The sequence below is a fragment of the Aedes albopictus genome, chromosome 3 (assembly GCF_035046485.1).
Source record: "Aedes albopictus strain Foshan chromosome 3, AalbF5, whole genome shotgun sequence".
NCBI lineage: Eukaryota > Metazoa > Arthropoda > Insecta > Diptera > Culicidae > Aedes > Aedes albopictus.
Window position 1 is genome coordinate 217799120 of NC_085138.1, and position 22935 is coordinate 217822054.

Consider the following 22935-nt stretch of genomic DNA (forward strand, 5'->3'; position numbering starts at 1 on the left):
CGGATTAGTCATTAATGTGTCGAAGACAAAGTACATGATGGCAAAGGGCTCCAGGGAGGAATCACCGCGCCCGCCAACCCGAATTCATATCGACGGTGATGAAATCGAGGCGGTTGAAGAATTCGTGTACTTGGGCGCACTGGTGACCGCCGACAACGACACCAGCAGAGAAATTCAGAGGCGCATTGTGGCAGGAAATTGTGCTTACTTTGAACTCCGCAGAACTCTACGATCGAACAAAGTTCGCCGTAACACGAAGTTAACCATCTACAAAACGCTGATTAGACCGGTCGTCCTCTATGGGCACGAAACATGGACCCTACGTGCAGAGGACCAACGCGCCCTTGGAGTTTTCGAACGGAAGGTGTTGCGTACCATCTACGGCGGAGTGCAGATGGAAGACGGGACTTGGAGAAGGCGAATGAACCACGAGCTGCATCAGCTGCTAAGAGAACCAACCATCGTCCATACCGCGAAAATCGGGAGGCTACGGTGGGCGGGTCACGTCATCAGGATTTTTTTTTATCTGTATTAATGAGATTTTTAGCCCTAGGCTAGTTCATCTCGGGACCCACGCTTTACTTCCCTTCCGAAGGAAGTACTCACATTTAGCGAGTTTGTCGGGAGTGGGATTCGATCCCAGGTCCTCGGCGTGATAGTCAAGTGTTCTAACCATCACACCAGGTCCGCTCCACACGTCATCAGGATGTAGGATAGCAACCCGACTAAAATGGTTCTCGAGAGTCATCCGACCGGTACAAGAAGACGTGGAGCGCAGCGAGCTAGGTGGGTCGACCAAGTGGAGGACGATCTGCGGACCCTACGCAGAGTGCGGAACTGGAGACAAACAGCCATGGACCGAGTGGAATGGAGGCGGCTACTATGTACAGCAGAGGCCACCCCGGCCTTAGCCTGACCGACTTGACTTGACTTGACCTCCTGTAATGGAGGTATAATTTATTTTGATTTCTATTGTTGCGGTATCCCATTGAATTCATATGGGATTTTGGGGGATAGAAACACTACCGCAACAATTGGAACACAGAAGCAATCATATTAAGAAAAAAATGCTTTTAGATAGTATTTTGTGCAAATCTTAAGCATACAAATAGTGCAACCTCATAATTGAAGCATAATACATCTCTTCAAAAATTTCTTTTAGTAACATTTCAATTGAAAAAGCACTTAATTACCATTACCGCAACAATAGGTACTACCGCAGCGAAGGGAACGACTACCCTATCATATTTTACAGATCATCGTGTTGAAGCATATTACGGCTTTTTACGTGCAGACAGAGTGGACATTTTTCATTAACCCTTTCCTTCCCACGACTTTGAACGGCTATATCTATGCCAAAAAAACGTTTCCGAAAAAAGTGGTAGAACAAAAGTTATTGCAAATTGGCCAAATTTTTCGAAATTAATGAAAAAAATTTTGGTTGTAAATCAATAGGTTTTTTATTGTTTATCAATAGTTCAACTATTGAAACAAGTAGGTAGTAGTTGGGTTAACCTTATGAGGTTATAACCATATTCTAAAAATTATTGCATCATATTCATCTAATTCCGTTTGTCCGGAGTCCGGAGCAACCATGGGAAGTAGAGGGTTAAAACAAGTTAAAATTACCTGTATTTCGTTATCCTATGTACAGTGACCCCACAATTTATGAATCGGCAAAAATGACCACAGTTTATGGATCACTCCATTTGATCAACATGGTGATTCATAAATAGTGTACAAAATTAAGGTGATTCATCGGTGTGGGGTCACTGTATATCAAAATATGTTTGTTTACAAGCTATTGCCCGTTGTGAAGATTTATAGATTCTGACGCAAATAAATGATTGGGATCACTTTCAGCGTAGGTGCGTTATAAATGTTTGTTTACAATGCAAAACTATCATCAAATGTGTACCTAACCACAAAGCGTAAAATATTCACCAGGACGCGGTCTGATTTTATATCTGTGAGCCCACGGAAGAAAAATCCACGCAACTAATTTTCGCGCAGGAGTCTAAACAGGTGGAATCTCCGCAATATTGGGCATGCTATTGGAATGTAGGGGTAGGCGGGGCATTATGGACACCCGGGGCAGAATGGACACCCTCAATATTTTGAAATATGCGAACTTTTTTGAACTTTTAATGAATGGAGAATATAGTTCATTTGTCTAAAACGTAGTTTCAGGAAAGAAACATTCGAAATTAAAATTATACTTGATTTTACACGAAAAAGTTGCGTCCTCCGTTTTTTGAGCATGGAAATTATAATTTTCACACCATCTAAAATAAGGTTTAGTGATTAATTTATTGCAGGCCGATTAAAACCTGATATTTCTAGAACACATGCAAGTAGTTTTGCTGTATCCACATGCTTAACATGTATATATTTTCTTCTTATTATATCAAAAATCAAGTTTGGAAATATCTTCTGCTGCCGGGGCAAAATGGACACTCACCTTTTTGGAAGAAGCGGCAAGGGAAAAATATAACCTAAATCACAAACCAACCAAATTCTTCGATTTCGGTATATTTTCGGTTAAATGTTCACTATAGTAGACATAGGGTGAAACAAATTGGTCAAAAAACGACAGCAATGGAAAATAGTTGTTCTAGGCACAGCTGTGCATGCCGACAAAAACGAAGCTTTATCCAAAACAGCCTGCAATTAAATTAACTGAACAAAAATGAACTATGTACTTCGGCGTATTATTCATCCATAATAGTTGTTTCGTAATGAAATTACTTTATAGGTGTAAATAATGTACGAAATTCGTAAAAGTCTCATGGTGTCCATAATGCCCCATGGGGGTGTCCATTCTGCCCCGTATGCTTGAAGACGATCATGAAAAACTAACATTTTTCATAACATTTTTTGAAGTGGATAAATCATTTTTCTTTGTGAGCATTCTTATGCAATAGATGCTAAATAGACTTTAAAAGGATACATGTATCAAAAAACTAAACTTTTTTGACATCTTGCCAGGTAAAATTGGCAAAAACCTTAGGGTGTCCATATTGCCCCGCCTACCCCTATCATTACCGATTTGATGGAAAAGTTTATTTTGCCAGTAATTAAAAATTGGACTTAGCTCGCTTTGACTGAACGAATATTCAAAAAAAACGCCAGTCCTCTGAATAAATTATTTTGATCTATGTAACTACAATATTCTAAAGACATACCGAACTATGAAAAAAGATTCAAATTTTGTTAGCCGTAACATATTCTGGTCAAGAGTTCTCAAATAATTAATTTGATGACAAACATTCATGTGATATAGAACTGTTGTACTTGGTCCACTATGACAGAACTTAAAAATTAAAAAATGTTATCTTCAGTGCGATAACACAAAATTCAAATTTCCTGTTAATTACCATCCTTCTTGTGCATTAATTTTTCATCAAATATGTAAGAACTTGAGTGCGTAAAGTAGATGCATGTAGGTTTTTCAAAAATCGTTCAATAAGAGTGGACCGAGTTCAATCAATTACTTAGCAATTGCTTTATTTTAACGTTTTCTTTTAAGGTTTATGGGGGAAAATCATGAAAATTTGTTGAACAACTTAAATATTACAGAGTTGTAAACGTCGTTTTTTTTTCTCGAAATAAGGAAAAACACGCATGGTCCTCTCTGACTTAACGCTGACCATCTCTGAAAATCTCTTCAATAAAGACATCTATCTAACTATACGTAATTGTCATTTTAAGCTTGATTAATTAACGGATAGGCCTCGTCGCCTCGACGCGTATGGCATTGTTGAGCTTAATTCTTCATCTGGTAATAGAGTGTCATGGGGAATATTTAGCGCTTCTTCGCTTAACAATCTATACATCTCAGAGTAACTAAATGTACCACTATCGCTTTGTTTTCCAAACCCGCCATCTTCTACCAAAAAGAATTCACTATGTGTATTTGCAATTGTTTGTAACACGGTCGAATGAAACCCCTTATAATTATAAAACATCAATCCGGTGCCGAGTGGACATTTTATCCGGATGTGTTTACCGTCGACGACACCTATACAATTCTCAAACAATGGATGAAACAGTTGATACGAAAAGAAAACGAAAGAGTTGCAAATTAGAAGCCGGTACCGATTTTTAAATAAATAGAAACATCTCATAACTTATTAAAACTTTTGTATATATTTGCCAAAAAATCAATTTATTGTTTGTGTACTAATAAAGATCAATAAATTATGTAGGTATTTGTAGATAACGCAAAAAGGATTGAACAAAAAAAAAAACTGTACAAATGAAGCTTGGTTATTGCCGAGATAGGAACAATCATGAAGTCTTAACAAAAATGTTTTCATGCCGAATATCAGTATTACAGCCTCGTAGCTATCAAAATTGAGACCGACATTGAAATTCACACAGCCCAGCTCGGAAAGCAAAAGCACACATACTTTTCATAAAGACATAAAGACATTACTCACGTAATTATAATTACATTTTTATACATTTTTTCTTTAAAAATCAATTCAATAATTCCAATCTTGTACATTTACATTCGATCCTATTGTTGCTATTGCAACAGGTTCAAAGCTGACTATGTTATTGTAAAAAAACAACCCGTGCAAAAGTATCGGGTGCATTTTATTGCTCTGCTGGATGAAACGATCATTTCACTACACACATAAACAGAAGCGCTTCTACATACAAGCGACTTCATCGGTCAAATCACGCGATTAGTTGATGCGCACGAAAGAGGCGAAGAAAGATGTGAAAACAACTTGTGCTCCCTCATTGAAAACCTCATGCACTCTGGCCTATCAAACATCCCTCTTCTTATCTCAAAGCTTATCGCATCTCACCTCACCCACTATGGTCACAGCCTTCCGAGGGGGGGCAGGGCTCCGGGCCCCCACAAAAACCGCTTTTGCTTGCTAAACATTAACTTTATTGTTCACTAGTACTGTTCAAAAACAAAGAAAAACTTTTTTGCTCATCGCATGTGTCCCTCTGAAGGGCCTCCACATCCGCTCCGGCCCCGGGCCCCCACAATCCTTAATCCGGGCCTGCCCTTGAAGGAACGTGTTCAATAGGTTGTCCCAAAATTGCACATGGTCGAAAAGCTTGGGGGCTCACCCTGCAAATGATAGCTAAGGGTGTTAGAAACAAACTTTTGTATGACGGCAACTTTCAGAAATGACGTTTAGAGGTCGCCCCAGCAAGATTTTTGAAAAATGGCCATTTTTCTTAATAAATTTCATACAAATATTTTTTACCGTACAAAAATTACCAATACCCAATATTTTTATATTTTTTACAGCTTGATATGGACCTAGACTACTTGAAAAAAATAATTAACGACATGTTTTGAAGGTTACTTTTTGATACTAAATTTTTGAATATACTTAAATTTGTCATTTTTTGGTGAACTTTGCATTTCACCCATCATAAAAAGTATCTGAACTTAATGCTAATTTAAAACAATTTCCATAAAAAGATCGGAAATTTTATGAGGAAAAACTTTGCCGAAGACAGCATGGCGTTTTTTCTATCCGTTTTAGAGTTATTTACGATTTACTATTTGGTGAAATTTGGATTTTTAGGTATTAAAAAAAATCACAAAAGAACTGCCCAAAAACACATACAAAGTAAAAAATCACATATGCTCAACAAGTTTTTGTCTTGATTGTGTTTAGGAATTATGGCGGCATCATTCATTGAATTTTTGTTTCCGTTAACAAATCCATTTTCTTTGATACAGTAAAGTACCTACTAGCGAGAAACTTTATCATTAGGTACCATTTTGAGATGCCTCAGTAGGCCATGGCATTTTTAACGGTTATGTACTGACAATAGTTTATACGAGCATAATACACAATCAAACGCACGGCACATTTTCTATACCATTTAGAAGGTGATACATTCCGCAAAACATGCTGATTTTATTGTTCAACTAGCTGTCCCGGCAAGCGTTGTCTTGCCCAGCTGTGGTGGTTTGACAACTGTTGAGCTCATAGTGGTTTCGCAGCGCGGTGTCACGAACACTAATGCAAATCTACTGGTTGAAAATATGTCCATTTGATTTTGCTGGGAACAGCTGATCTTTGTTTACTATTTTCAACCAGTAACTCAAGTGGTGTTCGTGTAATGCAGCGTGTACGTACACGCAACACTACTAAAAGCAGAAACCACTATATCGTCACCGCACTCTAGATTGATTTCATTTCGATCGTGTTGATTTCCTTCCCAGCTCATGAAAAAACAAAATTTTTCAATTTTGTTACTTTTCTAGATGATTTTCGTAACTTTTTGTACATATAAACACAGCCACTATGAATACGAATCGAACCATGCAAGAGTCATGCTGATTGATTCATCCGTTCGTGAGTTTTGTTGCCTCAAAGGAACTTCAAACTCATTTTTATATATATAGATGATGTTGTTCTAATCGTTCAAAGACATGAATAAAACGTTCTAGTAGTCCCTATCATTTTGATCAACATATAGGACGATAAAAATGACGTCACTTGTTTATGCCAAAACTGTTGTTTACCAATAATAGCCTACCTTGTCTTATTGTATGCCGTGTATGTGTTATGGTAATCAAATTGTTCTAACCTTGTATAACATTACGTTAACTCACTGGTTCATCTTATCCCACCCGTTTCTATTTGCCTCGGTGTATCTTATTTTCGGTGTTGATAAGATAGCTCAAGTCAGTAGATGTAAAAAAGACATGCCCTGCTTTTCAGAATGTATAGAATTGGAACTTAGTATCTAAAAATTGGTATTCTCACGTAAGATGTTCGTAATCGCGATTTGAATTTAACATGGATCAACGTATTCGCCTTTATGCACTTTGCCACTGTTTCCTGGCCTGTTTCACTGGTCCAGGACTCATACGTCTTCATGTAGAAAAATAATTGAGAATATCGACAAGAAAGTAAGATAAACGCGAAAATATGGCTCAACATTTAGTGGAGAATATCTTCAAAAAATCAATAGGCTGTACGAAGCTTGTCAAGAGAGCTAGCTTTTTAAGAAATCTTTGCTAGTTAATTTATATATGAAGGGATTGAATAACAAAAAAAAATAAAAATCAAATAATGATGTCACCATAATTCCATAACACAATCAGGACAAAAACTTGTTAAGCATATGTGATTTTTTACTTTGTGTGTGTTTTTGGGAAGTTCTTATGTGGCATTTTTAGAAAAATACCTAAAAATTCAAATTTCATCAAATAGTAAATCGTGAATAACTCTAAAACGGATAGAAAAAACGCCATGCTGTCTTCGGCAAAGTTTTTCCTCATAAAATTTCCGATCTTTTTATGGAAATTGTTTTAAATTAGCATAAGGTTCAGATACGTTTTATGATGGGTGAAAGGCACAGTGTATCAAAAAATGACAAATTTTAGTAAATTCAAAAATTCAGTATCAAAAAGTTACCTTCAAAACATGTCGTTAATTATTTTTCCCAAGTAGTTTGGATCCATATCAAACTGCAAAAAATATAAAAATAGTGGGCATTGCCAATTTTTGTACGGTAAAAAATATTTGTTTGAAATCTATTATGAAAAATGGCCATTTTTCAAAAATCTCGCCGGGGCGACCTCTAAACGTCATTTCTGAAAGTTGCCGTCATACAAAAGTTTGTTTCTAACACCCTTAGCTATCATTTGCAGGGTGAGCCCCCAAGCTTTTTGACCATGTGCAATTTTTGGGACAACCTAGTGTTCAACCCTAGCTTGGCCTCCCTGTTTCATAGACAATCAAGAGATCACGAGATCACGAAAGCAACTAGGTGCAACGGATTGTGATAGCGATACGGAGGGAGGACACAATAGAATGCCATCGAACAATAATGACGTAGTTAGAGAGAACGCAGACGCTTTCCGAAGAAATGGAAGGATGCAGCGATAACTCCGCTGGAAACCGTTACGAAAGCGAGTAGTAGCGCGATACAGAGCGAGCCGCAAAGAAGCCAACGGGAGCTAGCGTTCCTGAACCAGCGAGTGCTGATACCGCACTCGACCAGCAGCACTGCTCCAGAGTCGAGCTTAGAAGAGGTGAAGCGAAAGGTGAACGAGCTGAACGAGTTTGCCAGCAACAACGTAGACCTGACGATCAAGCAACTGGTGAAGAGGGTCAAGTCTGCCGTTTCAGTTGCGGAATGGGATTAGAAGGCGCTCAAGTTAAGAACGGAAAAAAAAACCGAAAAGTCTCTGACGGAAGCCACGAAACGAATCAGGCCTGAAAACTTGGAGATGCCGAAGAGCCACCGAAATTCTCGTTCAGAGACAAGAGGCTGGGATACGCTTGGTGAAGAGGAGGTCCCGAAGAAGCAGAAGAACGAACCGCAGCGCGCTAACAATCTGGGAATGGCGCACTGTGGACAACAACCAGGAGGCGAAGAAGAAGGAAGAAAAAAGACGAAACAGAAAAAGAAAGACAATCGCTGGCCCCATAGGGAGAGGAAAAAGGATAATGCAGTGATCGTCGATTTACGCTGCGCTCGTCAGGAGAGTAAGAAGACCCGTAGCTAAAAATGTTTAAGTAAAACGTGGTGAAGACCAGATGCACCAGATGCAAAATCCTTGGACAGCGTGGCTACCGTTAGAGTTCTTTCACAGGAGGCGGTGGTCGAGGTCAAGGATTTGGACGAGGCAACGACTGAGGAAGAGCTGCGGGATGCATTGACCGAGCAGTGCAACCTGGGCGTACCGATGACAATCCGAAAAGGAAATCGTTTGGCGGTACCCAGAAGGCGGCCATCCGACTGCTAGTAGATGCGGCCAACAAGCTGATGGAAACCGGCAAAATCAAAGTCTGATGATTGGTGTGCTCGTTGCGACTATTCTCTGAGGTACCAAGCAAATGGAGAGGTGTTTCAGGTGCATGGAGTTTGGCCACCAATCCAGAAACTGCAAGGGTACGGATTGGTTCAATCGGTACTGGAAATGCGGCAAAAACGGGCATGTTGCTCGAGACTGCACGAAGCAAGTCAGGTGAATGCTGTGCAATCTGGAGGAAGGAAATGACCATTCTACTGGAGGCTATAAATGCTAGGTCTATAAAAAGGCGAGGCGAAGGCTAATGAGACCAATGGAAATGTGTCCAGACAAACTGAGGAGTATCGTGGAGGGTCCGTGACACGATACACAGCAAAAAATAAATGCAACCCGCCCGATGTTGCTCATTCCGATGTACTAAATAATCGATGTAATTTTTTTTAAATCGACGGTTGAAGGCATTCTTGCATCCCAAGCAACACACTTGGACATTAATAAGTTCTTATAATTTCGATGCAACTACACGCTAAGAAAAAGTTACTCTAAAATGAGTAAGATTCACACAAAACTGAGCTAAACTGGAACAGCTCAAAAAATTAGTAAATTGCATTTCCAGCGATAGCGCTGGCCCAAGTGCAAAAATCCAACCAATTTAAGCTGTATAATATTCTTCACATCGCATCAGCAAGAATATTATACGACTTAAACTGATGAAATTTTCGCACTTGGGCCAGCGCTAGCGCTGGAAATAAAATTTACTCAATTTTGAGTTGTCCCACTTTAGCTCTAAAATGAGTGAATTTTCTGACCGTGTATGTTGAGTGTTATTTGAACTAAGCGTCTTGCTAACGACTAAATTGCAACGAAAAAATCACAAGAGGCAGGTTCAATATAAAACATCCTTTCGTGTCATAAACGATTTAAATACGCAATCGATTTGTGACCAAGATACAGCTAATAGCACTAGTTTACAGCTTTTTGAACTCGGTAAGCTGATGATCGTTTTTGGTGTAGAATCATGACCTGAGTTCGGAAACGCGAAGGAAAAAAGTTACAGTAGAGCGGAAATTTTTTCGACTTTCCATACAAGGTTGATGATTTGAAATCGATTTTTGTTCTATTTTTAAGCAAAGTCGCTCTCTTCACAAATCAAATTCTCCGTATTCAATGCTCCGATTGAGCTGAATTTTTTACTGCATCTCGCCTACATATGATATGTCAAATAAACGTTGAGAAAGAATTTTCAAATTGTTTTTTTTTTATCTTATTGAAAAAATTACATTTCTCCACATATTTTTTGGAAGTTTTGCTAAAATTTAAGGAGCTTGTCCCCAAAACTCGTCAATATTTTGAATTCCATCAATCTGACGCAAAACCTGCATTCAGATGATCGAATGGTATTATATTATTGAAACAGGTTTAAAATTGGTTGAACAAAACGCAAGTTATTTGAATTTTATTACATTCCAAATGTTAAAAAGTTGTAAAACTCGATATTGAGCTCAAATTTAAAAACTGTTCTACTTTAAATTTTTTGAAGCACGGTTTCGAAATCAGCGCTAAATTATGCATCAAAAATTTTGGTCGTTGACAGAAGTTCACGACTTTCGTTTTATTTTGTAAACTAGTGTAGTCGACTTACATATTGTGACCGATTCGACAACTAGTCAGCTAGTCACCACATTTATCACTGCCAGCAGTGAATATGCATCAACCGGTTAGCCGGTCAGCCTATCAAAATCGGCGGTTCACCTATCATTGATAGTGACAGAGAGCAACTCTGCTCTCAAGTTCTCCAAAACTACGACAATACCCATCTTTGGTAAATTTATGTATTATGGTCACTGCACCAAATCGAAGGCGCGACTTTAAGTTCACGTGAAGTTGCAAATGCGAAATAAATTTCAATCAATTGTTTGTATTGCGCATCATTAAGCTAATTTAGAACTACAATATGTACTAATCCGAGTTGCGACATATAAAAGTAGGTAAAAACTAAATTTTCACATCCCAGGTAACTTTGGATTTTAACAAGAAGCATAATACCTGTTGCTTAATCTTTATCAATTGTTTTTCAACCAGTACTATTTAATCTTTGGGACATTTTACTAAAAATATAGGTACTTGGTTCAGCATGTTCACTAATGCTGTTCCATGTTTTGTGTGCAAGTATGTTTGTCATTTGTATGTTTATTGTCTTTAGCGCATAGGTCGCCTATTTGTCTATGAAAATGCCATAATAAAAACACTCATAATGAACAATAACACAGCGTAACAAAAATTAACTTTTTGTCTGTCTCAAGAGCAACCGTATGTGTCTCTGACAGATTTTGGGCCGCTGAATCCGAATCCGGGCTCAGATTTGCTCTAGCACGTCACAATTTTGCGCTATACCTCAATTTATAGAGCAAAATAAGCGATTTTGGGCTTTTTTGACTGCAAGCCATTAAGCATGGAAATATTTTTTTAACCAATCAAAGGATAAATTGGTCAATTAACATCTAAATTAACGACTCATGCAAAATATTTTGTTTTACCGAATCGAATTTGATAGATTTAAGCATTTTATGTCAGTATGTAAACTTGCATGCAACTTTTTACCCGGATTCGGATTCAGCGGCCCAAAATCTGTCGGAGACACATAAGTTTGCTCTTGAGACAAAAAAATGTTACGCTGTGTAATAGAAAAAATTGAAAGAATGTTTATTTTTAGTAATTAGAATAGGTACGTGGGAATACTATGTTTTGTAAAAAATATATTTCGTTAGAGAGGAAAATGATCCAAGCAGAACATGCTTTTCTTTATATATCGTATAGAGAATGCAAAACTTCAGAATCATTGAAGTTATTTTTGAATGAACATTCTGTTTAATTTCTCTTCCGGATGCTACTTGGAAAATGCCGAAAATAAACAAACAACAACTGTCAATTCCAAATTAATAGTGAACTGTCGGATGAATTTTGACAGGTTAATGAACCAAAACAACTTGTATGTTCATGGTCACTAATATTACAAGTGCTAATAATATTAGTGGAAAATCGAGCCTTTATGCAGCACAAATTATTAGCACTTATGATATTAGTACTTGTAACTTGTAGCTAATATTATTAGCCCGATTATGCTACAGGGCCCAGGTGTATCACGAGGGTCAATACTTAGCCCAACGCTCTGGAACGCAATATACAACAGCGTGCTAACACTGAAGCTTTCGGCAGGCGTCATTATCGTGGCGTTCGCAAACGACGTCGTCTTAACCCTCTACTTCCAATGGTTGCTTTAGAGCACCATCGATTTTTGACAAACTCGAGACAAACGGAATCAGATGATTTTGATGCAAGAATTTTTAGAATATGACTGCAATCCCATTAGGTAAACCCAACTCCCAACTACTTGTTTCAATAGTGGAACTATTAATAAACAATCAAAATACTATTGATTTACAACTATTTTTTTTTGTTCTTTTCGAAAAATTTGACCAATTTGCAATATTTTTTGTTCAAGTACTTTTTTCGGAAACGCTTTCTTGGCATAGAAATTGTCGCTCAAAGTCGTGGGAAGGAAAGGGTTAACCCCTAGCGCCTAGCGGTATCTGGCGAAGCCGGCGAAGCAATCGTAGATGTGAAAATATTTACTTGTGTCGGAGTCAATAGATTACCCGCAGGGAGTGCGTTCAATGATGGTCAGCAGGAGTAAAATCATTTAATTTTGTATGGCGAAAAGCATCTAAACTCGAATTTCTCGAAATGAAAAGCTTTTACCGAAAAAATATTTGGTAGGCATCAAACCGGCCATCATTGTGCACAACCGCTACCAAATATTTTTTTGAATAATGTGTTCCACTTCTAGAAATACGCCCTTAGATGCTATTCGCCATACAATATTTTTGCGATTTACTTTTAGCGATTTTTCGCGCATAGAAGCTAGCGCCACATTGGTCGATGCGGAGAGTATGAAAACAGCCAAAGGATTTAATTCATTGACACCGTCGAAAGATGGATGAATGGGGTGCAGCTGCAGATAAGGACTGTTCATTAAAGAAAGTGGACACCTGTTTACCAATAGTTTAGAGTTAAAACTTGACAAAAAATTGTGATTTTTTGCTCAGTGTGTAAGCATATTGTTTACTTTGGCAACACACCCAAAGAAAACGGAAAAAGTGAGATAGGTATTTCGAGCGATGGGTCGGATTAGCTTAGCGACTCGCAGATTATTTCTGCACAAATGGTTTTCCGAAAAGTTATCGTTTCGGGAATTGGCAAAGAGCGTGAAGTGTACTAAATCTGCAGTGTTCAAAATTGTGAAGAAGTTTGGAGAAACGTGTTCTCTTGAAGATTTGCCGAAATCTGGACGCAAAAAGGGGCCATCGGACCAGAAAAAGGAGCTGGCAGCTGTACGCCTTCTGAAATCGTATAAAACGGTGTCCGTTCGTGAAGTTGCTAAAAAACTGGACATTAGCGTCGGTACAGTGCAAAATATCAAGAAGCGGAATAACATCAGAACCTACAAAAAACAGAAAGCACCCAAAAGGACGGATTCACAGAATGTTACTTCGCAAAAACGGTCTCGGAACTTGTATGACTTACTCCTCCAAAAGCCAAACCGGTGCATTTTGATGGACGACGAGACTTACGTTAAATTGGATACCAGTATACTTCCGGGACCGCAATTTTTCAACGCTGAGCAGGGGACAGATGTGCCGGATAATGTACGGTACATTAGAACCGAAAAATTTGGGAAAAAGGTTTTGGTGTGGCAAGCGATTTGTTCATGCGGCTTAAAGAGTTCTTCGTATTTTACTACGGGAACAATCAACGGTGATAATTACAGAAAAGAATGCATCAAAAAACGACTTCTACCCATCTACCGAAAACATACGGATCCCCCGTTGTTTTGGCCGGATCTGGCATCCGCTCATTACGCTTCCGCTACACTAGAGATGCTCAAGAAGGAAAAAGTCGATTTTGTCGAAAAATGGCAAAATCCACCAAACTGCCCTGAACTGTGACCTGTGGAAAGATACTGGGCAATAATTAAGCGGCATCTCAAGATAGATGGAAGAGAAGCAAGCTCTGTTGATTGTTTCAAGAAAATTTAGTCTGCGGCTCAACGAAAGGTTACGGAGAAAGTTGTGCAGAATCTAATGGGAGGTATCAAGAGGAAAGTCCGAGCGGTCTTCAGAAATGCAAAGTAAATGTTCAATCTCACGTGAATTCGGCCACATGTTTGTTGATTTTCATTTCATTTATAAAAAATAAACTTATGAATTTGTTCGAAAATAAATATTTTCTATCGAAACATAGGTGTCCACTTTCTTTAATGAACAGTCCTTAGAAAATCACAAGACAGAAGTGCTCGTTGTCAGTAACCTCAAGGCAGTCCAAAGGATGAAGATCACGATTGGAGAACAGAGAATTTCATCGAGACGCTCTGCGAAGCACCTGGGCGTGACCGTCTGAACTTTAACGCGTACGGTGACTACGTTTGTTAAAAGGCGGCGAAGGCGGTCAATACAGTAGCGAGGATTATGCCAAACGTGGGCGGTCCAAGGAGTATTAAGAGGCGCCTTCTGGGAAGTGTTGCAACTTTTATGTTTTCACTTTATATTAAAACTAACAGGTTTTAACCGGCCGATACTCTAAGGTATTTCTTTAAGCGGTGATAATAAAGAACACTAAAGGGACACGTCTGGTTTTAATCATGTCACAGAACATTCTGATTATCTTTATTTTTATTCTTAACATGCATTTCTTGAATGGCTGCTTAGCCGTATAACGAAGGGGTTTGCCCCGATTTATCGAACGTAGTTCCATGTACTACAGAAACCTCAATACTTAGGTATGGAGTGCCGGCCTGGGCTGCGGCGCTAAAAAACGAAGAGAAACTGTGGGAAGCTGAACAGTGTGTTCCGCTCATGGCTATACGTGTCGCGAGTACCTGCAGAACAACTATTCTCAGGTTGTGTATACGTTATCGCTGGAATAATCCCCATCTGCATCATCCTAGAGGAAAGTGTCGAGTGATATTGGCGAAAAACACTAGGAATGCGAGAGAAGCTATTAAAACGAACTTGTTGGAAGTGGCAGCAAGAGTGGGACAATGCAGCGAACGGTAGGTGGACCCACCGACTAATCCCAATTGTGTCAGCGTAAGGTAAGGTGAACATCTGCATCATCCTAGAGGAAAGTGTCGAGTGATATTGGCGAAAAACACTAGGAATGCGAGAGAAGCTATTAAAACGAACTTGTTGGAAGTGGCAGCAAGAGTGGGACAATGCAGCGATCGGTAGGTGGACCCACCGACTGATCCCAATCGTGTCAGCGTAGGTGAACAGGAAGCATGGAGAGGTGAACTTCCATCAGACGCAGTCTACACCGGGTAGTAAACAACATTTATCTGACACTTGTAGTACTGGAAGGACGTGGCAAACGAACAGTCGCGATATTAGAATAAGACTAGCCACAGAAGTCCAATGTCGCGACTGTTCGTGTGACACCTAGTTTGCATCACCTAGTTTGCCACGTCTTTACAGCGTTAGTAGCGGTACTAGAATTCAGTTTACCAAAACAAAGGATCCCCTACAAGATGTACACTAAAAAATAATCTATTATTAATAAAATAATTAATTGGGAAAAGTGATTGCAGCGCCATTGGAGTTCTAGTGTACTTCTATTGTCGCAATCAGGGTTGTGAAATGTCACGGAAATGTCATGGAAAAAATGTCATGACAATTTCTATTTCCATTGCAAACTTCCGTCCGGGAACGCAAACCTTTAATAATGCTGGTAAGTTATTGTAAAATAACGATAAGGCTGACACAAATTTCGATTTTCTCTTATGTCACCCCCCCCCCCCTCGGAAATTTTTTGTCCAAATTCGACATTTTAAGGGGGGACACAAATAAATTATTGAAGAAATTTAAAAATTTTATATTTTATGAAATTAGAGTCGTCGAGAAAATTTCTTAACAAATCCGATGAGTTTGACGGTTTTGCCTAATTGTTTGAGTAATTTTTCATCAAATACATTTATTATTTATCATCCCCCCCCCCCTTGACGAGACAAGAGAAGAAAATGAGAGTTGTTCCGGCCTAATGTCGATAAATATTTGTTAACAGGGACAGTGAAATTTGCAAATAATCAAATTACATTTTTATGACATTTTACAACCCTGGTCGCGATATTGGACTTCTGTGACTATTTTTATTTTTTATTTTTAATTTTTAATTTACCTTTTGTGCGGAGATGATTCGTTCATCGTAGCTAAAATTTTAGCATACTCGTGTTCACTAAGCATATTTGCAGCTTCTCGGCTTCCACTTTTGTTCAATGAAATTATTGCGGCTATTGTTTCATCAAAATGTATAGATAAGTCTCTCATGCCCTAGAAAAAAAAACAGAAGACGTTAAGTTACAATTTCAGAAAAATCAAGTAAGAGCGTGAGACTATTTGGGCACTTTCAGCTCTAATTCAGTCAATTTCAAATAAATTGACTTCTTGAATTTGTGTACACGGTTAGATGATGAAGGTATCCCACTATGTACAAAAAATAAGTCAATTGTTTTAACTTTTTTTAGTGACAAATGGTCTGACCCTTGCCCAAATGGTCTCACACGCTATGGCACATACAAAACAATGTTTGTAAGTTCATTCTCTTATAGCTTCATCGATATTATTATTATTACTAAATATAACTATTACTATTACTATTAGAAAGATTTTCACTCCAAAGGCTGGTTCATCTTGGTAAAAGTAGTCATCAATACACTATAGGATATCAGGCGGTCAAAACAAAATAAATAAATAAAAGTGACTTTCCCCAATATTTGTTCTGAAAACTTCTGTCAATAATAAACATATAAACAAAGATAAATCCAGAATTTCAAGTTTCTAGCTGATGTAGTTACAAAGATATTGGGCATCAAAGTTAAGTAAGGCTAAAAATGAGATTTTCGCAAGAAAAAACAACGATTAATTTCGAATTGATATTTTTAAATTAATATCATCATTATCTATTGGTTTCAATACATCATTTGTGATATAATGAGCTTTCCAACAAGCAGATGATTTTGTGAAATAGTGGAACAATTGTAAGAAACGCGATAAAAGAAGAAGAAAAATAAGAAGAAGTTGAAAAAGACGTAAAATTCAATAACAATATATTTTGACCAGAAAACTAACAAATCCTCGAAAATATGTTTGTCCGCCTGCTTGTATGTATCCATAGTGCAAAAGAGATACCTGAAGAGCATCTCTTAGTAGAGTGTTTGATTTTCCAAAAAGAAAATCTTCGCAATAATGCTGACAAACATCTTAATTTACGCAAAGCCGGAACGATAAGTGTGGGAGCGGGACCAATATACAATGAAACAAAAATAGAGAAAAAAAAATAATCATACGGAAATGTATGTGGAGTAATTCTAATCTAGGACAATTGGTTGGTGTTCGAGCCCAGCAGGGTGGGTCGAACTGCAGCGGACTGTATCACTTTAGTTTTTGGAGAAAACACTCGCGAGCGGAGCAAGGACTGGCAAGGGCCAATCCTCTGGGAATCGGAGGTCGAAAAATGGCGGACACAACCTGATTTGGCAAGGGCCAACAGGGGAAGAATCACTTCAGGAAGGGAATTTGGCAAGGGCCAATTCTTCGATGGTAAAATAGTATTCGGAACACGGACGGTTACAAATCTTAGCACTACATTTATTTCTCTTCTTTCCTCTCTATTTGAATTCTTCCTTTGCACTTTTGCTGCTGCTACTGCGATCGGATGCGCGCGTGATCGGTTCGACGCTTCGGTAGAGACTGACTGTCGCCGCCGCTGATGCGGTGGCTTGAGCTGTAGTGGTAGTAAAACAGTACTCCGCCGTCGTTGGTGCGCTGGCTCGAGTTTGGGGTTTACTTTAGCAAAATGTGGTAGTAGTAGTGGTCCAACTTCCGACGGTAGTCGGAACATACTCCCCCCGTTGAGGTTACTCAAGACTAATTAAGGTTCGCTGGGGCTGGGCAAGTTGCATAGTCCTCGATGGGTTTTGTGGTCTTGCTCAGCTATTTTCAGGTTGTTGGGTGCGCGTGTTCGGGACACGTGCCTCGGGATGCCTCGCTGGGTCGACATGGCTTGAATGGTTTCGGGTGGCTTCCACGGCCACGGGTAGAAATTGGGATGTTCATAGGCACCAGTCAGCTTGAGCGGTGGCGGATCCAATGGTGGTTGTTTCAACATTGATAACACCACGATCAACTTATTCTCGGGAGGTTCTCTCAAGACTAGACGGGTTCCGGCTGTCTTCCGGTTTGGCTTGAGTGCCAGACGAGTTCCGTTTGTCACAGAGGTTCGCTTCTTAGATGCAGTATTCTTCGGAGTAGGCTTCACCATTCGAAGCAAGCCTGATGATGCTGACACACGTAGAAGTACCAGCGAGGATACTGTAGCAGTGGTAGTTGACTTGGGGTTTGACTTGATCACTGGACGGCTTCTAGCGAACGTCTCAGATAGCTTTGTTACCGGACTGAGACCGGCTGATACGATCGAAGGCGTAGCTGCTGGACTGGTTCCGACGAGCATCACGATCGGCTTCACCACTCGACTGATCCCAGTGAACTTCGGGAACGGCTTGGCTATCGGAGGAGGATCGGTGAACCACGTAGACGTCTTGGCCGCTGAGTTGGTATCGACGGGCATCAAGGCGGAATCGAATACCGGACTGGCTGAATGTGATCCGGTTGCACGCTGGAACTGCTGGGTTACGGGGAAAGAACCGGTCGAACACTGATACTGTAGGGTTACCGAACGGGATTCGGTCACGAATTGCAGCGTCTGGGATACTGGACAGGAGCCGGTCGCAGATTGGTACGGCTGCAATACCGGAAAGAGACCGGTCGGATTTAGTTGCTGTTGGAATGCCGGATGGGTCAAATTCTGAGGCGCCGGAGGCATTCCGGTTGATTTCGGGATCCACCTCTGCGTGGGATGGAATCCTGGTGGTGGTGGAACGGGCTTCAGCACCGGATCTATTCCGGTAGGCATCAGAACCGTCAGCTTCGGATCAACTCCAATCGGGTCGAATGGAATTCGGAACGGGTTCGTCACCGGGTCGATTCCGATATGCGCTTTGCTTGACGACGGTAACTTGTAGTATTCGGCTTCACTGTCGATAAACATGGTTGATTCGTTGCTGACAAGGAAATTCTTCTGGCTCGTCGAAAGATAATCACTCTTGCACGTTGGTTCTTTTGGAGAAACGGTTGTCACCTCTTCGGCGGAAAGCTTCGGGACGTCTGGAACTTCCTCGATTTGCCATAACTGGTGCATCGTCCACTCGAACTCGTCCACGGATGCGTGGTTGGCTTGTTGCACGGAAACGTTGGCTACTTGTGGCTCGACGATGACTCCGGACACGATCCACCCAAAGTGGGTTTCTCGCAGGAGCGGAAGGTTGTCGGCTAGATACAGCTTACTCGGCTTGAGGATGTCGAAAAATAGCTCAGCGCCGATCAGCAAGTCCACATTGTCGGGTATGTGGAATGTGGGGTCGGCCAAGACGACACCGTCGGGTATGTCCCAGTGGTCGATGTTTATCTTCGACGAAGGAATTGTGCCGGTCACCTTCGGGGTTACTAGGCACTCGAGGTCTGCTCGGAAGCTGGATACTCGGGACTTAATCTTTAGGCTTACCTTATCGCGGGCGAGAGTGCGCAAAGCATTGATCCCGGTGATCGGAACGTTTGCTTGTCTCTTCGGCAGACCCAGGCGGTTGGTCAACTCTTCAGTCACGAAATTCACCTGGGAGCCGCTGTCCAACAAGACGCGGCATGGATGCGGCTGGCTCTTCTTATCGAGTACCTGTAGGACTGCGGTGAGCAGCAGTACTGTTTTCGATGACTGGGCGAAGTTCGACGAGCAGATGGTGGATACTGGTTGATCAATGGCAGAAGGCTTCTCATGCACCGCCGTAGGTAGAGACGGAACAGCTGGAACCGGCGGTGGTCTCAATACCGCGCTTTCCGCGGGGAGGGAAATGTTGGACCGCGTATCCTGGGTGATTGCCCCATCATCGTGGAGCAGCGTATGGTGCCGGCGTTGGCATTTGTGGCATGTCTTGTCGGATGGACACTCTCGAGAGCGGTGCCCCTTACGCAGGCAGTTGAAGCAAAGTCCTGCAGCTCGGATCTTCTCGCTTCTCTGGGGAGGCGTTAAGTTGCTCAACGCCGTGCACTGTATGTTTCGGTGAGCGCCACCGCAAATCTCACACTCCTGCGAGATAGTGGAAACCGCATGGCTCTTCTGTGGTGGATTTTTCAAAGGCAACTAGAGTTGCTTTGGCTTCGCTACAGGGTTCGCTGGAGGGAAGGCTTCCTCGCAGTTCTCCAGGATCTGGCTTCTCGATTTAAGGAAATCGATAGTCTGTTTGTATTTGGGAAGGTCTCCTTTCTTCTGGGTTCCTTCCCAGGCCTTTCGGGTGGACTTGTCAAGCGCCGAGACGATCAGGTACACGACCATGTGCTCCGAAACTCCCGTCATTTCTTGATTAAGGTAGCGAAGACTTTCGACGTGTCGAGTCGCTTCATTGAGAAGCTCCCGTAGCTCCTTATGAGACTCCGATGCCATCTTTCTCAGATAGAGTAACCCACGGATGTGAGCTTCCACAATCACGCGTCGATTTTCGTAGCGGTCCGTCAGAATGTCCCAAGCGTGGTCGTAGTCGCCCTCACTTAGGACCTTGGTGTCCAGCACACCAGCCGCCTCGCCGATCAGCGCCTTGTCGAGGTGATAGAGCTTGATCGCGTCACTATCCCCCGAGTTGGCCATCAAATCTTGGAAAATGGCCTTGAATTTGGGCCAAGCGGCATAGGTGCCGTCGAAAGTCGGGATTGGCGCTTTTAGCGGCTGCTGCTGAATGACGACTTGAGGTGCAGCTGCACCGTGTGGAGGATTCGGGGCTTTACTCACCGGTTCTGCATCCAAAATTAGCGCTTCGACGATATTGGAAATATCGTAATGCAGATCCTCAAAATCCGCGTATTCGTTCTCCTGGTGTTGCAAGTTTCCCGGTAGGGGCAGAGCAAAAACTACCGAAGCGAAACACAAAGCAGACACCAAAAGGGCCAAGACACCAACGAAATCACAAAGCCAAAATTAACATTTTAATTACATGTATTTGCCATCTTTCTTCGGCCTACCTGAACCCTACTCCTCGCTAAATCTTATGCTAATGGTCTTGCAGTCATGTCTTAAACTAGAATTAGGTACTCACGGTACCGCCTCAATCCGTCGCCACCAGGTCGGCCCGTTCGCTTGGCACGGCGAATTGCCAGCCCATCCGCTTTTGACCGCTCGCGGCCTGCCCTGCACCACCACAAAGCACCATCGGATTCAACCTCCCGTCGTGAGGAGAAACTCACGTGACCGATATAGTCGTCCTCTCTTCGGTCGGGTTCACTCCCTCGCCGTCACCGGACTCTGAACGGTCCCGCTGGGGATTTGCTTAGGTTGAAGAATCGTCCTTCGCCGATCGTGGATCGATGTCACGCCAGTCTACGGTCCGACTGATAGAATGCCGAAAATCCAATAAGAAAAACGGGAAAAAGAACCCCTTGCGGGGCCTTTTGCGTTTCTTCCACTACGGCGTGTCGGACGGTTGCACTTTCTCGACGGATGGTCACTGTCGCGCCGGCCAGTCAGCTGTCGCTGCTTTTCAGCAACCACGATGCCGACCGACTGGAGCCAGCTATCGGAATTCCGGGTCGATGCGGCGCTCCACGCTTTGCCCTGGTCGAAGATCACGATCTCGCGGAATCAACCGAGCGACCAACAATTGATCCGGTTCTTGCTTTCGATGGAGTTTTCACGTGGGTTCCTCCTGCGGGATCCTGCTGTACCAGCGTCACACTTTTTCCACCCGCGACTACTGAATATTAATTGCACCCGATCAATGCAGGAAACGTGCTTCTAATTGTCATCCGGCTAAATTACTTTTGCTCGCAGATGCGCGACTGCATCCCAGATCGAACTCCAGCACAATGTGGAAGCTCCGTTTGCTCGATCGTTTTTTCCCCCGACAGCTTGAAGTGGTGTGAGTTATTGTTACCACCACTCGGAGCTGCGATTTGTGCGGGCTGATATGGTGTCTTGATGGATGTTGAACGACGGTGTTGAACACCACTTTTCTTTGGTATGGGTTTACCAAAGCTGACTCTCGTTCGCCGTCGCGATCGCACACGTTCCAGCATCGACTATCAGTGGTATTTGTGCGTGGTAATTTTCTGCATCTAATCGTTGGGTGCGTAGGATGGCTGGGCTGATGAAAGCTTTCAGGCAGAGGTGCTCAACTGATTGGGCACGTGACAGCTTGCGCTCTCGTTCAACGGTTCAGTATAATGCTCACTTATTGACTAATGGATGGCTTATGCGACAAATTTATTACTAAACGTAACACAACTCTACCGTAGCGGAAGAATTTTTCATAAATCGATGATCAAGCGATTTATGAAAAATTCACAAAATCATTACTCATCCTGCTAGGATGATGGTCAGAGACAAGTCGGTCAACCTAACTCTTGAGCAGACCTCAAGTTACATCGTTTCCTCAACTAAAACCAAACTCATACGCAAGCCTTGGTCGCTTGCCAAATCTTCTCTATCCTCCAAACTGCATAATCCTAATGCTAACTAAACTTCACGCCAGCTGCGCCTGGCAAAATCTTCGACCTCTCAAATCGTCTCTGACCAATGTCCTTGTCCAGCTTCCACGAATCCTACGGCAAACATTCAAATCGGATTTTAGCCTATTGTATTGACTAAAATAGGCTTAATCGCACACAAAACATTAAGAAGCTATATTTACAGACTATCTACAAGGACAATATTGGTTTGTTCTGGTTTGTGCATATTCTGAGAAAAGAAAAATTTACTAATCTAAATCGTCATGAGCCCGGGAAATAGGGTTTTACCGCGCCCCTGGTCGCGTTACTTTTGGGATGAAGATTTCATGACGACCCCCAGATCTTTAACCCTTGGCCACGCATTCGAATTGACTGGAAACACTTGAGGGTTCGTGTGCACCATCCAGTCGTGGATGTGCTTGGATTGCCGAGATCGTATTTTGTTCCTTCGTAGTGGTGCCACTCATAGCTCTGTGTAGTGAGGATGGTCGAATTCTTGAAGATGGGCTCGATTTGTCTTGATCG

General features: G+C 41.6%; 1 protein-coding gene across 13 annotated transcripts in view; it reads right to left on the reverse strand.

The window, feature by feature from the left end:
• The window catches only part of LOC109411912 (dystrophin), a 387179-nt gene that overhangs the window by 253357 nt on the left and 110887 nt on the right, over nucleotides 1-22935 (reverse strand). For 12 of the 13 annotated variants that reach the window (XM_062858890.1, XM_062858886.1, XM_062858887.1 and 9 more), the window contains one exon: nucleotides 15983-16134. The exons of the other annotated variant lie outside the window; for it this stretch is intronic. In XM_062858890.1, coding sequence (XP_062714874.1) covers nucleotides 15983-16134 — 152 coding nt within the window. The remainder of the gene's footprint in view (nucleotides 1-15982; nucleotides 16135-22935) is intronic. 13 annotated transcript variants of the gene reach the window in all.